The following is a 17,054-nucleotide window of genomic DNA, read 5'->3' on the forward strand; positions in this document are numbered from 1 at the left end:
CCCCTTTAAAGGCACGCGGCGGGGGGCGTGGCGCGCGGCAGCGCGTGCGGCGGGGCGTGGCCCGGGGGCGAGGCGGGGCGTGGCCTGGCTGTGCGCCGCGGCACGGCCGGGCGTGCGGCGGGGGCGTGGCCCGGGGCGCGGGGGGCGTGGCTAACGGAGCGGCGGGGGCGGGGCTGGCGCGGCGCGCTGAGGTCAGCGCGAGCGGCGCCGTCACAAAAGGAAGTGGCGGCGGCGGGGCCGTCAGCGCGGGGAGGGGCGGGGGCGGCACCGGCACCACCGGCACCGGGACCACCGGGAGCGGCACCGGGAGCGAGGAGGCGGCCGCGGCGGGGGCCGCGCCGCGCCATGGCCCAGCAGCAGATGAGCAGCTCGCAGAAGGCGCTGATGCTGGAGCTGAAGTCGCTGCAGGAGGAGCCGGTCGAGGGCTTCCGCATCACCCTGGTCGACGAGTCCGACCTCTACAACTGGGAGGTGGCGATCTTCGGGCCCCCCAACACGCTTTACGAGGGCGGGTACTTCAAGGTACGGGCCTTTCCCCCGCGCCGCGGGCCGCGGTGTGGGGCTGGGCCGGGGCCGGGCCTGCGGGAGGGGGCACGGCCACGGCCTGGGCAGAGGGGGAGCCGCGCCACAGCCGCCGCTGTGCTGCTAATCTGCTCTTTTAGCCCCAAAGAGCCTCCTGTGGGGGCCTCTGCGCAGAGTGAGAGTTCACCCCTTCCGCCCCGAGTTGCCCCCTGGGCTCTGCTCTGTGTATATTTCACAGAATTGTCACTGTTGGAAGGGACCTCTGGAGATCATCTAGTCCCGTATTTCCATTTCCTTGTAGTACCTGAGGGGAACTTAGAGAAAAGATAGGGCAAGACTATTTACAAGAGCGTTTAGGGACAGAACAAGGGGGAATGGGTTCAAACTCAAAGAGAGTAGGTTTAGCTTAGATATTAGGGCGAAATTGTTCATTGTGAGGGTGCTGAGGCACTGGCACAGATTGCCCACACAAGTTGTGGATGCCCCATCCCTGCAAGGGCTCAAGGCCAGGTTGGATGGCTCTTGGAACAACCTGGTCTAGTGGAGGGTGGCCCTGCCCATAGCACTGGGGTTGAAACGAGATCATCTTCAAGGTCCCTTCCAACCCAAACGTTTTATGATTATGTGGTATTTATTTCAAAGGGGTTTCCAAGCCATTCCTTGATAGCTTCACTCATTGATGGCTAATTCAGGGTAAAAGCAGTATTTTCCTCAGGATTCCATGGGCTTCAGGGCTGTTTGACACAATTTTTTTTCTACTCCTGTGTTCTTACTCTCCGCACTTTAAAAAGGCAGCCTTCAAAGGGCTGCAGCAACACATAATGGGTGAAGATAGATTCAATTCCTTTCTCAGCCTTCCTTTTAATACAAAAAAACTTTTGTGTTTGTTTCCACTCTTGTGAATACAGCAAATAAGAAATCTGGCACAGCCATCCCAGAAAAGAACTGAGGGGAGTGTACTTAAATTATCAAAACAGCTGGAGAAGGAGGAGGAGGAGTTGCACTTTTTTCTTAAAACAGGCAGTTGGAAAACCATTGTGCCTGCAGAAGATGTGTTGCATAGGCACACTCCTCTGCGCTTGATATTTGCTTGATCTCTAGTAAAATATTGTCCCCATTAGCTTGCTTCTCCCAGCAGTTAACTGTTTTAGTTGTGGCTCCTGCATCTCCCATTTCATGCCCTTTGGCTTCTCTCAAACTGAAAAAAAAAATTGGATGATGTCTTTGCTTGACTAACGTGCACCTTCAGTGCCTCTTGGCCTCCACAGGTCAAGGTTTAAGAGCTTTGTTCCACAAAACCAAAATAACCTGTAGCTTGGGGAATAATAGATTTGAGTCATGTTCAGTTTGGCCTCATTGTTTGGAAGTAAAGGAAGGCTTTGGCATAAGACTTGCCTTTTGTAATGAGTTGGCTGGCTTACTCACGTAGGTGTGATAGGTGTATTCCTAGACTCACCTCCATTATTACTTATTCAGGAAGTCGCTGGAGTCTTTAGTTGGTAACAGTGTCATCTTTACATCCGAATGGTCTGGTGACCTCTTCCTGCACTTAGATTACTCATCCATTTTTTTTCAAAGAAATCATGACTGATCAAAATAGTTTTGTTTGGTTGGGGAGCTCTCTGGACTGCATATTTGCAATTGTTCCTGGAAAGAAACTGAAGCTGCCTGAGAAGTAATTTGGGATGTGTGTTAACAAGTGTAGGTTTAGGCAAGGCTCCCAGTTGCCTTACCTCAGCACTATGATTGGGTTTTTGGGTATTTGATGTCCTTGAACTGCTGTGCCTTTCTTCTAAATTCTTTTGACCAGCCCTGTGATAATAGTTTTGAGCATGGGAAGATGAGGTCTCATGATGCTTCCACCCCTCCCCAGCAGTGGGATTACCTTCAAGTGCTGTGGCTGAAATCTCTCGTGTGTTGTTTCTGTCTCATCTTTCCTCCATGAGGAGCCCCGCAAGGAGGATTTTTGTAGCATCTGGTCTTTGGTTATGCGTCTTGACTTCTGAGACACTGAAAAAGGAAGAAGGAATCCTGTGAGAAGTTATATTCTTGGCTGTCTTTGTCTTAGGTCTTCACATGTGTTAGAATCTTCTTATGGAATCATTTGGAGATAAAAATAAAACCCTAACATTATTTGATGGGTGACTCCTGCAATATATTAATTGTATGTGCTCCTCTGAACTAGTGCTCACCGTGCATGTGTTTCATTTTTTGTATTTCTTGATGAAATATTTAGCTTCATCTTGTTTTGTTTTTTCAGTTTAGTAAGGTTAAGGAAGTGGGATTACAAAGATGCAATTTCAGGATGTAACTTTTTTCAACTTTGTGGCCGTGAGTTTTGGAATTGTGTTCTGTTTGAAGTGTAGTTTAACAGCAGGAACTTGAAACAAATACACAAGCTTCTAGTTAAGCTAGAGCACAAATACTTGAAGGAAAACTTGTGTTTAAGGTGACTTTAATAAAGAAAGTGTTAGGGATGGTTGATTGGGGAATACTATTGCTTCATCTGTGTTTTGGGGGCTCTTAGAGGTAGTCACATCAACTTTTTACACCTTGTTTATTCTTGGAGAGATACTACCTTTCTCTCTGGGTTGTTGAACTAGTAGAATAAACTGAAATGAGGGTAGTGCTCTCTCTGCACCTCCTTGACAGAAGCTACTGTCTAAAGCTGGTTCAACAGATTCTGGTTTCACTGCAAGTCCTGTAGCTCTAATATCTGATAAATTGAAGCAGAGAACAAGTCCTCTTGAATACTTGCTTAAATGGTAGGTTGTCAACATGCTGGCTATAATAAAATCAGGGACTTCTTAAAAATTCAAGTACAGTGTCTAAGCATCTTTCATCAGCTAATATAGCATGCCCAGATCTGCTGCAGTGCTTCAGGGTTTAGGACTGCAATCTAGATCAGCCTCCAGGAGCAACAGCTATATGAAGAGCAGCTTGTATCAGTAAGGCAACATGCAGCTGCCCACCACCGCATTCATTTGATCAGCTGAAGGTGGACATCTGAAGTGCAAGTAACATTAACCTTTGTCTTACCTAGTTGACAATATAGGTATCCCCATCACAGCCTCATCAATAAAGAATTATTATATTATTCAGTCATGCTGAATAGCTTTGTAATGTTTTGAGCAGCCCTTAAATTTCCTGACTGCCATCCTCAAGGAAGGAGTTGAGCTATTCCATGCACTGGTTACCTCTCTTCTTTGCTGGCAAGGGAAAAACAGTTCAGGGACAGTGATGTTAAGTCCTTCAAAGAGGTTGTGATAAGAGCAGGTATCTGTCCCTCAGCTGCTGGCAGTAAGAAATTGCCAGTTTGACTAAAGTTCTAGCAGAATCACTTTTGTTGGGCCACAGGTATTGAACTGCACTAGGTGAAATTGGTGTTGTTCCCAGACTCACTCACAGAGTGTAAAGGTGAAATGTGGGTAGACATTGTCTAAAATGTTGCTTACATCTGATTCACTTGCTGAGTTTTTTGAGTGACAAAGGGAAGTTTTTTCTCAGAATGAAATGCTTTGTATCCAGGTCACAGATAGTGACAATTGCTTCTTTCTTAGCTCAGCTTTGAAGGACATGCTGTGATAAGATGGGTTTTCAGATCAGATTCCATGGGTCTATGTGGTAGTTCTGAATTGCTCTGGAAATGATAGAAATGTGTCTGGTTTTGCAGCCAGTGCCTGAGCAGCAGAGAACCAGAATGTGCCATAATCTGCAGAACTTAGTATGAGCAGTTCATCAATGCCACCTTTTTGCCATAGGCATCTTTGGTTCATCGAGAGGGTCCTTTGCTACATGGCGGAACTTCTTCTTTAATTTTGGCAGCTGATGCATAAATGGGGACCACCACAAGAAAGGTTATTATGCTGTAATCTGAGGCTGTTAGGTACTTGATTGGATAGATCTCAATGGCTGAGGGCTGTGCATGGTCAAATCTTTACCATCTCAGGTGACCATTCTTTCCTATCTTGAAATCCAGTGTCTTACTTTAATGCTTGAGCCTTCAGAGCCTGGAGATTGATGAATCTCTGCCCAATGCTCTGATCAAACAGTGGATACTTGCAGGACTATTAGAAAGTGTTTCGTGATGGCTTGCTTGAGGTCCTGAATGTTTGGTGCAATTGTACCTTAGCAATAGAGTTTTTAATTGTTTTGAGAAAGACAGGTCATCTGATTTTTTTTTTTTTTTTTTTTTTTAGTTGCATGGTATTGCAGGCGTGCTGAGAGCCAGGGTTTCAGGGAAGGTACAAGTGAGAAATTATACAAATAGAAACTTCATTAGCACTGCTCAGAAGTATGATTTGACCAAGCACGCTGTGTCAAGAAGCATGTTTAATGTAGACAAAAAGTCAATATTAAAAACTTCTTCAGAGGTGATTCAGGCTGGGTAAATTAAAATGAATATGTCTAGCATGAAAGGAAACAAGAAAAATTAACTACATTGTTAGAGTTACTGTTTCGTAGTTCTTAAGGCAGTTTATTTCATAAGGTACTTTTCCTACTTGAAGGAACAAGCCTTGACACATCAGTTGGAAGGGGAGAAAACCACCAAGCATTATGATTAGTTTTGTCAAGTAATTTGGGGGCTAAATACTTGTCAAGGCATTGTTATCCATGCTTTTTGTAATTCATTAGCCCAGTGCTGTATAGAGTTCTGTGCTGTATCTCAGCTTCTTCCAGGTGATTTGATTTCAAAGTAACTTGCAAAATGTGTCAAGATTTCAGAGCAGGATATAGATGGAGAACCAACCAGTTATCAATAACTGATGGCAAGAATGAACACCATGTTTAAAAGTTTGGTGTTGTAGTCTATTTCTTGTCATGCTTAAAATTAAGCAAATAGAAGTTCTCTAAGCACTTAGAATTATATAACTGATAGAACATTTAATTCCACAAAAATATGCTTAATGCCAGGATGAAAAGGTGAGGTACTCTGAACACAAAAACTGCCTTCCATGGGCCTCTGCATTGCAAGGTCTTGCAGAGTTTCTCTCTGTGTATTTTATCTATTTTTGTTGCTGTTAGGTATCATTGATTCTAATAAGCAGTGGTTTGGTGCAGCAAAGGGACATGGTATTGCAGGGGAATGGGGCCCTGCTTGCTCCAGGTCTATGGAGCTCCTGTTCAGTCTCAAAAGCCAAGAACCCTTTAAGCTGTCAGCAGGCAGGGAAGCAAAAGACTTCTTCTGATGTTGGTTCATGGATCAAAAGTGCAGATATGGTCCCAGACTCTCAGGCCTGGGGAATACCTAATTGCTCCTCACTCTGCTGTTGCAGACAGTTTTCTTGGCAGCTGTGCCTCTGGACTGCACACACTATTCACCCATCCTGTAGGCTGCTCTAGACATCAGTGTATTCTCAGGAGGAGAAGGGCTAAGTCATGGTGACAGCTAGCCCCCAGTCTTTTCCGTAGAGCTCCTCTGATCCGGGTAGGACAGTGGTGTGTGCTGAGAAGTACAGAAAGTGGTTTCCAGTTCTGATACTGCCTTTAACATAGGAGATCGTGTGCAGCTGAGTCCTGTTGTACGGCAAGAGGAGAACTGTTGCACGGCCCAACTCTTCTATCCTGTTAGAATAAAACAGAAAACTTTCCATATCAGTAAACTGAGCACTGTTCATTTGCCTAATTTTTGTACAGTGGTCCTTTGATAAGATAAAATAGAACCTGGGTTTTAGGTTTTTTCCTCAGGTGACAGTGCAAGGAATTGTGCCTCTTCTTGCCTGTCTGTTCAAGAGATAGTAACTGAAAGCGTGTAGACATATATGTGGTTCATATTATAGGAATTAATGGGAAGTTTTGACCATATAGTGTTAGAAGAGTGGGATTTTAAATTTTTTTTTTTGTGTATAAATCCTTTAGATTTAGTATTGCAGTGATGTTGTCCCAGTGTCTAAGGATTTTATACATCTGTAACTTTTCAAAAACTCAAACATGTTTTTACCTTGCTGTTTCTGAAGTCACTCGTATGCTGGAGAGCCTTGCTATTTTACATGTTAATATATTCACACAGGGTACCTTCTCTTTAATAGCACTTTAGGTCTACTATACAATGCTTGTTTTGCATCTAGAGGGTAGGGAATGGCCAGAAAAAAAATGCTTGCAGAACCTTAATTCTGATCTTTGATGTGCAGTTTTGTTGTGTGGTTTATGGCATGTTCATCAGGTGTTCAGGGTAATTAATATTATGGGCTAAATGATGGAGGTTTTATGCTGAACTTAAATGTAGCTGAGTTCAAGTTGGAAATGTCACAGTTACACATTTTCTGCAGTGTGGATGGACCAGAGGTGACGTGACTCATAAATACAGCTGCTCTTATGATTTGGGCTGCGTGTGATCAGATGCGTACATACGCACACACATGTACACAAAACTAGTCAGCTATTTCCAGAATGCTGCTTCATTTTCAGGCTTAGTGTTTTTATCCAGCATTATAAGTTAGGGGAGTTGCAGTTAATCTTGCTAGGCTTTTGTGGTAGTGACTTGCTGAGAGCGTCCCATCTCACCAGGCCAGTTTGATAGTAATAACTTTGGCATTGTGTACCCACCTTTGGAGCACTAGTAGCCAAGAGTGACTAAATTGATTGATTGCCTGTTGTCACAGTTGCTGAAATATTTAAATGCATTTGCCTAAAGTGGCTTACAAAGAGAAGAAAAATGAGAACTACTAAATTACTGTGTTTAGGATATTTTGGAATCTTGCTTGACTTGAAGAAATGTGACCTCAAGACTTCCTGGGTGTTCATTTTGAATTGAAGCTTCTACCCAGAGAACAAGAACATAAATGTTGTTAAATGGGTGACACTTGGAGGCATCATAGTGTTTGTGGTTTAGAAAGAGAAGGCTGCCTGGCAGGCAGGCAGGCTGTACCTTACTACTTAAGGTTTCAGTACTAAAAGCATAACATATGTTCCTTTTGGACTGCCTTGTTGTCTTAAAATCATACAGGTAATTTTGATATTCAGGTTAATAGGTTTTGTTTGAGAAATCCAAGTTGATAGCAGTAAGGACATGTTTGCAGTAGCTTCGTGACTCTTCCCTTAGTTTCATAGCCTAGTTTAGTATTTAAAATATACTTTTTAATGTTCATTGTAGCAAAATATTTGAGGAGGTTAAGATACAAAACCCTCTGGCACAGTTTGAAACTGTGCAAGGACCAGTGTTTAATCAGTTATATCACTTGGGTCAAATTTTGAGTGATAGACACTTGTCCATTGTGCTAAAATTCTTTGGTTTTAAATTAATCTTCATACATCTCTGCAGCTAGAAACCTTTTGCTGTCAGACCTAGGTAAAAACTGAAATTTTTTTTTTTTGCAGTACCCTCTTTGGCCTTGTCAAAACAAAAGCCATGAAGTGGAGTTAGCTCTGACTTACAATACATTCTCTGAATACACATTTGTTCTTGCATGAAGTCTGCTCATATAAGCCCCTTATTCATGGATGTAAACCACACTGGTGTGCAAGTGTTTGCTTATCTTGGCTTGAATAACTATCTGTAAAAGCACTCACCTTTATTAAAAGAATGGGCTTCTTATAATGAATTGAATAAAACTGAATTTCATCTCTGTGCTCCCAGCTACTTCTCAGCAAAAGAGTAACTGGACCCACATTTGGTAGTTGACTACCTTTCAGCAGTGCATTAAGCAGTATAACTTGAGAGGCTGACATCTCTTCTGTACTTTTTAAGTATCTTGTAGCTATTATCTAAATCCCTTCTAATTTGTCATTCATGTGGTAACAAAATTCCCCTATCCAGATGCTTCAGATGAAGGTGCATGCCACTTTTTGTTAAAGGTGGAAAGAAGAAGCCTAGTCTGTAATGATATTGCCACTTCAGTGGGATCTCTGCCTAACCTTATTTTTTATTGCTGTGTCCATGTTACTCAAAATGCTAAGTAGGAAAGATGTTGAGAGGCAACTCTTACTAAAAACTTATTTTTCAATTTCAGTGAAGGATGGTAATGTTTCTTCTCTGGTATAGTTCTCAGAGTTTCTTGAGTCAACCACAGCCATGTTTAAATAATTGTCTGTAGAGGACCTGTTGCTACTTTTTTTTTTTTTTTAAAGCACCTCTAAATGAGCCTAGGCATTTTATGGTGCTGTATTATCTCCACTGGAGCATATGAAAATGGAAAATTTGAGACCAATATATGGAATTATTTCCATTTCTCAGTCTCTGCCAGAAACCTGAAAGCTTATGTCCTTCAAAATTTTACTGATCTACTTTCTGTGAAGTTTAACTGATTTTCTTTTTTTTCATGCTGGTTGCAGTCTTTGATTTGTGTGGATGAAGCTTGGCTGGCTTTGGCCTGAAGTACAACAGTAGTGGCACTACTGGGAAAAACTAGGTAGGTAGGGTAGATTTGATTGAGACTGTGGACATTTGGGCTTTGAATTTTGAAACTGGGTGTATTATTGAATATTTTTTGATACTGAAGATGGTTTTGACCTTCAGATGTTTATGGGCAGACTCACAAGGGGCTAAAAAGCAGATCTGGAGATCAATTCTAAATTACCGTAATAGCTAAATGCGTGGTCTTGTACCCATATCATCCATAACTGTACTCCATTTGGAAAGAGATTGGAGTTGTACCAGATGCCACTAAGGAGAGATGGGGTAAGAAGTCTGCTGGTGTTGGCCACTTTCTTCTCAGTGTTATAAAATAAGCCTGGGTTCTGTTGCTGTTAGAGGTGGTACTCCAATTTCACAGATCCAAGGCACCTGCTTAATGTTCAGCTTGGATAAATGATTGTTAATTTTCACTCAACTTGCAGGCTTATCCCACATCTACTAAGTAGTTATTCACTTTTTTTCACGTCTCTAATGTAAGTGATGTACTTATGCTTGAGCTCTTCAACCAGGGACCATATTTTGCCTACAGAAAACAGCTAAGTAATCTTCTGGCGGTCAACAAAAGCCCTGAGAAGCAGTGGTGGGGTGGCTGCTATAGGTGTGTGGTACCTTCCTCTGCCAAGGATATTCCTGCTGGCAGTTGTGGATGTATTCTTGAATGATGGACCAGGTCAGGTTGGGGTAAGGATAATGAGTAACAATCCTAAAGCACAGCACTGCTCATTCCTTTGCCTCCTGGGGATGCCGTGAAATGTCACATGGGCATGTCTTCAGCACGTGCACCACACCTGGGATCTCACCTGCTGTCCAAGCAGCTAATGCCACATCCTGTGGGATCAGCTCTGTGTGTGCTATGGCAGAGGCATGGAGGAAGGCTCTGGTATGCTTGGCCACAAAAGACTTGTCAGCATCATGCCACCCAGCCTCTTTATTTGTCTTGGAATCTCTTGGAATCCAAGCCCACCTCAGGCATCTCCCTCTTCCTAAACTAGAATAACTGTACTTGAGTCATGACTGCAGGCTCACATGAGGTCACCACATGTGACTTGTTTGGTGCTCCTGGTGTCTCAGCCTTCTTTCATCTTGTCCCCTGCAGCTGCCAACTTTGCTGAGCATGAGGATGACTTTCACCTCTTTAGGAACACAGAATTGTTAAGGTTGGCATAAACCTCAAAGATCGAGTCCAACCACCAGCCTAGCACCCACCACCATGTTCACCACTAAACCATGTCCACAAATGCCGCATCCATGCTTTTTTCCAAGAGAACAGTGAAGTATTTTTGACCTGGCTACATTTAACGTGTACTAACCAAGATGGCTGGTGTCTGCTTTTAAAATAAAAATTATGCTAGGGAGAACTTCTAAGTTATACTACAGCAAATCTAGGAAAGCTTTAGCTGGAGGTCAGTTCTGTTGTATCTTCAACTCTTTCATGCTCCAGTTTATTTTGGATTTAGTAGCTTTTTGTTCAGATTACGTAGTTCATAGCTGGAGTTATAATTAAGTTTTGGAGTTTCTTTTTCTTTCCTTTTCTTGCAAAGTACAGAACAGTGACTTCTGTGCTCTGGAAAGAATGATTCACAGAATCAATTAGGTTGGGAAAGACCTCTGAGATCAAGTCCAACCCGTGTCCAAATACCATCAACCAGATCATGGCATTGAGTGCTGCATCCAGTTTTTCCTTAAACAGCTTCAGGAGCAGTGACTCCACCACCTACCTAGCCAGTCCTTTTCAATGTCTAATCACCATTTCTGTGAAGAAGTTCTTCCTAATGTCCAACCTAAGCTTCCCTTGGTGTATCTTAAGACCGTGTCCTTTTGTCCTATTACTGGTTGCCTAGGGGAAGAGCCTGACCCCAACCTGGCTACACCCTCCTGTCAGGCAGTGGTAGAGAGTGATAAGGTCACCCTGAGCCTCCTTTTCTCCAGGCTAACCACTCCCGGCTCCCTCAGCCATTTCTCATAGGACTTCCCCACTAGACCCTTCACAGCTTCACTGACCTGTGAACATGCTCCAGCACCTCAATGTTCTTCCTGAGCTGAGGGGCCCAGAACTAGGGACACCACTTAAGGTGTGGCTCACCAGTGCCAAGTACAGGGGGAACAAACTGGAGCAAACTCTGGGTAACTAGTGGGTTTTGTATGGTTGCCATCTAAACTCTATGCTAGATCTCTTTCTAGTAAAAAAAAAAAAATACTATAAAGTAGGTGTTTTATGGAAGAGGAACATAAAAGGGATATGAGAAAGCAGCTTCTTCCAAGAAAAGTTTGTGTCTATTACTAGATGCTTTTATGGCCAACCAGACATCATCTTCTGCTAGGTAGCAGCCAATAAGCCTTCTTTGGTGCATGTTTAGCTGAGCTTTATGTGGTAAAACCATTAAATATTGCTGTGTCACATTTGCTCTGAATGGAAATCACTACAGTCTGATGTTAGACTGGGTGAAAGGGATGCAAAGGCCAGAATCCATTATCTGTTAGGCCCTTTGTGTGGGTGAAGCACAGCACTTGTCCAGAATAGTCTATGGATGCTGCACAAACAGGATTAGAGGGCCACTGCAATGCTTTGTTCATCACCTCTAGTGACAGTAGAAGGTGCTCATGTGAAGGACCCTGGGCTGGCATTGAAGGACCCCTGTAGACACACAGGGAATTTTATAAAATGTTCTTTGACAAGAGTAAGAGTAATTTAGTTAATAGAGACTAAGCCTTCTATCTGGTTCATATTCATTATTCTGGATAAATTAACGCCTTTATGTAAAATATGTATATCTTATAATAGCATAATTGACTAAATCTGTAGGTAGAAAGTGTTTTGCTTTTTATAAATAACTCATGGGAGAGCTTTCTTACAAGACAAATTGGACATATATGTTTACCAGTACAGTATTTAATTTTGGAATAGCTGAAGAAATTAAGTGAATAGATTTCAGGCTCCTCAAGCACAAAAGCAAAGAGATTTTTTTTTTTTCATTTCAATAAGAACTTCTGCTTATTCCTGGTTTTTAAAAATAAAAGCCTGAGCAGTTTCTTGAAGCACCCCAGCACAGAACCTGATGTACTGACAAGTCACACTCCTCTGCACAGACTTTGTCCGTGAGGCAGCTGCAGCAATTCTCTAAGAGCAAAAAATAAAGCTGGGGTTGTGTAACTTAACCTGGGGGAGGAGGGGGACATTCCTGGTGCTGAAGAGAAAGCCATCAAGTCAGGGCCTGGGTATGTAGGCTTGTGAGATGTATGCTATGCAGGCTTCACAAATAAATCTCAGAGTGTATTGTGGAGAATCTGGGTAAACTTCTCATTGGAGGAGGCAAAGTTATCCCTTCCCTCACCTGATCATTTGAAATGTCGGAGGGACCTGCACTGAATTCAAAACCACCCTGCTTTTTTACTTCCTACTTCTGAGATTTCCTTCTTGTATTGTATTAATTGCTCCAGCCTCTTGTTCACTTCCATTACAGCCACTCTAGGTCTGCTCTCCTGTGCTTTGAAGGGTAGGTTCAAATTAAAGCCTCTCGGCATAGAGAAACCAGCATGTGGGATTTGATGTGAAGTGTGGAAGTGTGAAAGGGCTTGCAGCTCTGCAGTACAGCTAGGGAAACAGCCTGGTGTGGCACGTCGTGGAGCTGGCACATTTTGTGGGCAAGTTTCGGTTCCAGTCAGTTAAGACAAGGTTTGAAATCTCTTACTGACATGCCTCTGAGTTCTGTTGTGCTTGTCACCCCAAGTGCAATTACCCAGGCTATGCCACAACACTGAGCTTAAAACACATGGGCAGAAAGCCAAATTCTGCACTTAGCAAGCACTTTAAATAGAAAACTACAGCACAACTGACCTGCAGGTACCTTTCCTTTTATAAGGAAAGCTGGCGTTTCAAACTGCTTTAATTATAAATGCATTGATAAATGCTGTTGTAGAATATTTATTCACCAAAATAATGTTTAGTCACAGCTTAATGTGATTGCTATGTACAGTTTGAGTTCTAGGCAGATTATAAAGCCTTTAACTTCTCTAATTTTGTTAACCTTGTGGAAATAGGTACAGTAAAAGGAACACTTAGGGCATTTACCAATGATAGCAACTGTGGCAGATCACCAAAGTCCACACAAATAAACCATTGAGATAATTTTGTAGTATTTAAATATGCCTGCAATGCAGCAGTGGCACATTTGACCTGTCTCAAGCGCAGCAGTGGGGTCTGTTAGCAACAGCATGATATTTAACACCAGTTGTGAACTGACCCAGCTTAGAGTTGGTTTTGCAGCCCATGCTTAATCCCACGTTGCCATGGTTCAGCCACCACCTGTATCCGTGATAATGGATGCAAAGCCGGTACAGTTGCAGCTGTAAATCTCTTAAGTCACAGCAATGAGGGCCATGTAGACAGAAACTTGGGAAGCTGCTCTGATGTGGCTTCAGGTGCTGATGGTACAAAGATGCTGGTAGCTTTGTTGGCGTTAAAACTTAACCAGACCTAGTTTAGTTGCTTCTGTTGGGTTGTCCCATATTTTGTAAAATGGAAATTCTAATCAAAGCTCATGTTGTGATTAAAGTTGTGAAATCTTGTTTGTGTTTAAGATAGATAGACTGGAGGAAGAGGAGTGCTATGCAGGACCTTAGTGCCATAGTTTTACTACTGAGAAATTCCAGGAAATTATATTGCAGCATCCTGCAGAGCTCAGCTGAATGTGCTACTTAGTTTCATGGCTATCATGGCTAGAAAGTTTAACAATTTAAGCCTCACTTAGTTAAAACATCCATGTTGTTACGTGGATTATCTACTTACTAATTGCTTCTGTGGAGGTTCTATGGCCTTTTTTACAAAAGATACATGTATTGGTGCACATTTCAATGCCTAGATGAGTTTGAGAAATCTTTTGTCACTTTGTTTCTCTTGGTAACAAAGTTGAAGGAGACTTCAGTTACTGAGTTATTGAAAGTGACAGCATAGGTGCATAAACCTGGTTTGGGTGTTTACCGCTGGGATTGCCTCAGTGCTTTGGAATTTAAGCTGTCAGACGTTTTACAGGAAGTCTCACTGCTGAGGGTATCATTAAAATAAAGCTGTTCCTATGTCAGGAACTTGAGATTCTTAGAGATCCCAAAGGCTACTAAAAGTTAAAAAGCCACAAAAGCCAGATTCCAGAAATCACTGTTTCTGGCAACTGGTTTCCTAGAAGTTATGGTGAACGGAAGGGAAGCCCAAGATAGATGAGTTGAGGTGCTGGTGTTGATGAATTGGTTGTCTTGGCAACTGCAGTCACTTAAATATCCTGAAGAAAATAGCAAGCAAATGTTAGGATTGAGAAATGGCAATGGATTGACAGAAGAACGAGAAGCAATGAGCAGCTTGAGGCTTACACAGGGAGTTTAATATGACTACTGTAGCAAGTTGCTTTTTTCAGTCGTGGGATTCTTGAGTGTTGTAACCCCAATGGTTCTTCTCTTGTAATGACAGTGTGCCTGGCTGCCTACTTGCTGCATGAGGCCAGACCTCTGGGGAGACACCTTCCAGGGTATATTTATCCCCAAAAGGTGACTGATGCATGTGATGTGAATTCAGGTTCTACTGATGTGCTTCATTTTGCAGCCCTGCTGTTCAGCGTAGTCATGCAAATATTGCAGTGAAATCCCAGTGCAAAATAAACCCCACATGCAAGCAGGTACTAGTATGAGAATTGTATTCCATGTCAGAGAGAACTGCTGGAGCTGCAGCTGTGTCAGGGATTGCTCTAGGTTCCTGTAGTGCTTTCCATAGTGAGAAATTGAGCCATCTTGCTATGTGTGTTTTGCAAATCATGATTGCATGTACTGATTTGTGGTTCTCTAGGTAAAAGCTGGTAAGTTTTAATCTTTTGGTTCCCTCATGAAGTACTTAATTCTGCTTCACTTCAGCACAAAAAGCACAGCCCAGAAAAAGTCAAACTGAGTAAAACAAGTGGAATTTGAGCCAGTTTTTTCCTGCTGCCACAAGCATATTTGTAACTGCCAACTATGACAGGTATTTCTACAGGCACTGAATCTTAAGCAGAACACCAGGTGCTGAGAGAAGTTAAAGAAGACTAGGTGTACTCTTTCTGCCTTTCATCTAATACTTGGTATCTGAGCTTCTCTTTGTGTAGTAACTTGTGAAAAGCCACAGCTGAAAACTATTCAAATGGAAGTGAAAAACTTGTAAGCTACTACTTGCTGTAAAGGCCAACAAATATTGAAAACTTCTGGTAGGATTAATTTCCTGTCACATTTATTCCCTTGTTTTTTTCCTAGAAAAAATCCTATCCTGCAGATACAGGAACAGTCACTCAATCAATTTTTTTTTTCTTTTTCCTGCATGTTAAAAAGCTGCCTGGCTGTACTGGTAGCCATCAGGGTACTAGGTGGACTTGATGTTTCTGTGATACAGATCCAGTTTGTTGCTCTGGTTATTTCATTCAGTCATTTGACCATCTATTTCTGCTTAGCCACATTTTCCAACACAGGAAAAATCTCTGCTTTCTCTAATAGCAACATAAGCCTGTGCTACAGTTAATAGTTGATTTACTTCTAAAACTTTGCCTAATTAGAGGGATGTTTTCCTTGGCAAGTGATACCAGTTTCTGCAGCACTGAAATGTTAGAAATTGTGGTCCCTGGTGTATTACAGACACTGATGGTAGGTGTTTTATTTGTGGGTAGCACAAATGGTAGGAGCAATGGTAAAAATACCTATTTAGGCTTTTCCCCCGTCCTAGCTTTTAAGTTTTTAAACTGTTCTACATCTCACTCTGCCCTGTCAAGGTTTTTTGCACTGAAAATGCTAATCTGATACAGGACTTCTTAAGGTATCTATAACTTCATCTGACACCAATCAACAGATTAGGGTTCACAAATCACTTCTGAAAGTAGTGTGATCTGTTTTTTAAATATTTCCTATCATTGCAAAGAATATTTAATTAAAAAGTGAGGGAGTATGAGATGAAACCAGGATCACCTTAAGTAATCACTTTGAGTTGTGTGCTTATAGTGGTCTGGTCTGCTGTTGAGATCCACTGTTTTTATCCTTATATTTTCACTAGTTGAACAGCTAAAGTTCCAAATATGCCTGGTACAATCAAACCCAACCTTTTGTCAAAATGAAGCTTGATATAGAAAGTTTCATAAACTAGGCACTACTATTATATGGAGTAGTCTGAGTTTCCTGAAGAGAGCATATGGTAGCTGGCACTTCAGTGAAGATGACATGGTAATTATAGCTCCTTTGTCTGAATCCCTCTGCCATTTCGTAGGGCTAATGGCAAATAAAGCTTTTTGTAGAGGCAAGGAAAGCAGGCTGCTAAAAATATTTGTGTTTTGTACATCTTTAATTATTTTATTGGACTTGGACTAGAACAACATCCTGAAGTCCCAGGTGTGGGGTCAAAGTCATTAAACTCTCCTGAAATGAGTAGTCCTGCCACTGGAGCAAAGCCTCTTGTGAACAGAGATCCTGGTTCTCTCAACCCTTTCACAACAGGACAAGGCAAGGCTATTAAGACTTTGGGATTTTTTTTTAGCTTTAGGTGCTAGCTGTTTACTGAAATCAGCAGAGAATTGCTTACTTTGGTGGTCATAGTGATAGTCTGGGTGTTTTGCTGTGATGATCTGACTCTGAGGGTGTCACATCAACTTCTGTGCCTTAAAAGTCTCAATTCTAGTTTAATGTGTTGTAAGCACCTGTGAATATGAATCAGCTAAGGTTTGGCTTGAGTTGCTTTTATTCCAAGATATACAGTTCCATAAGCTAACTAGAGGAGTCTGAACCTGAGCTAGTGAAATCTAGTTTGATTTTGGTTTTTTCTAGGCTGATCCTTAGTGCAATTTACCTGTCAGTTGCTAGAACAGTGGGCACGGTTACCTGCTCTGTGCTAAGCAAAACAATCAGAAAGAAGAAATGTATCTATGATATAGTGGCTGACTTATACCACGAGGTGTGGTATTCCTTTAATCCTTTTATAAACTGTTTTTAGCTAATGTACTTGTGGATGTTCTTATTACCCATACAACGCCTAATTCCTTTTGAACTCTGCTAAACTGTTGGCCTTAATGTTGCTTAGCAATAATTAGCAAAACACAGGTGGTTTGTGTATTAACTCTAGATCAAACCTTCAAAATTTTGTTTGTGCTGACCTGTTAAGCTTTTATGTTGGTAAGATTTCCACTGC

At 42.1% G+C, this 17,054-nt stretch overlaps 1 protein-coding gene across 1 annotated transcript in view; it reads left to right on the forward strand.

Annotated features, from left to right (window-relative positions):
- Positions 1–233: 233 nt before the first annotated feature.
- Positions 234–17,054, forward strand: part of UBE2R2 (ubiquitin conjugating enzyme E2 R2) — a 55,077-nt gene continuing 38,256 nt past the window's right edge. The window contains exon 1 of the mRNA XM_084225847.1: positions 234–522. Within this exon, the coding sequence (XP_084081973.1) occupies positions 346–522 (177 nt within the window). The 5' untranslated portion in view covers positions 234–345. The remainder of the gene's footprint in view (positions 523–17,054) is intronic.

This window comes from Fringilla coelebs (assembly GCF_963513975.1).
Source record: "Fringilla coelebs genome assembly, chromosome: Z".
Lineage (NCBI taxonomy): Eukaryota > Metazoa > Chordata > Aves > Passeriformes > Fringillidae > Fringilla > Fringilla coelebs.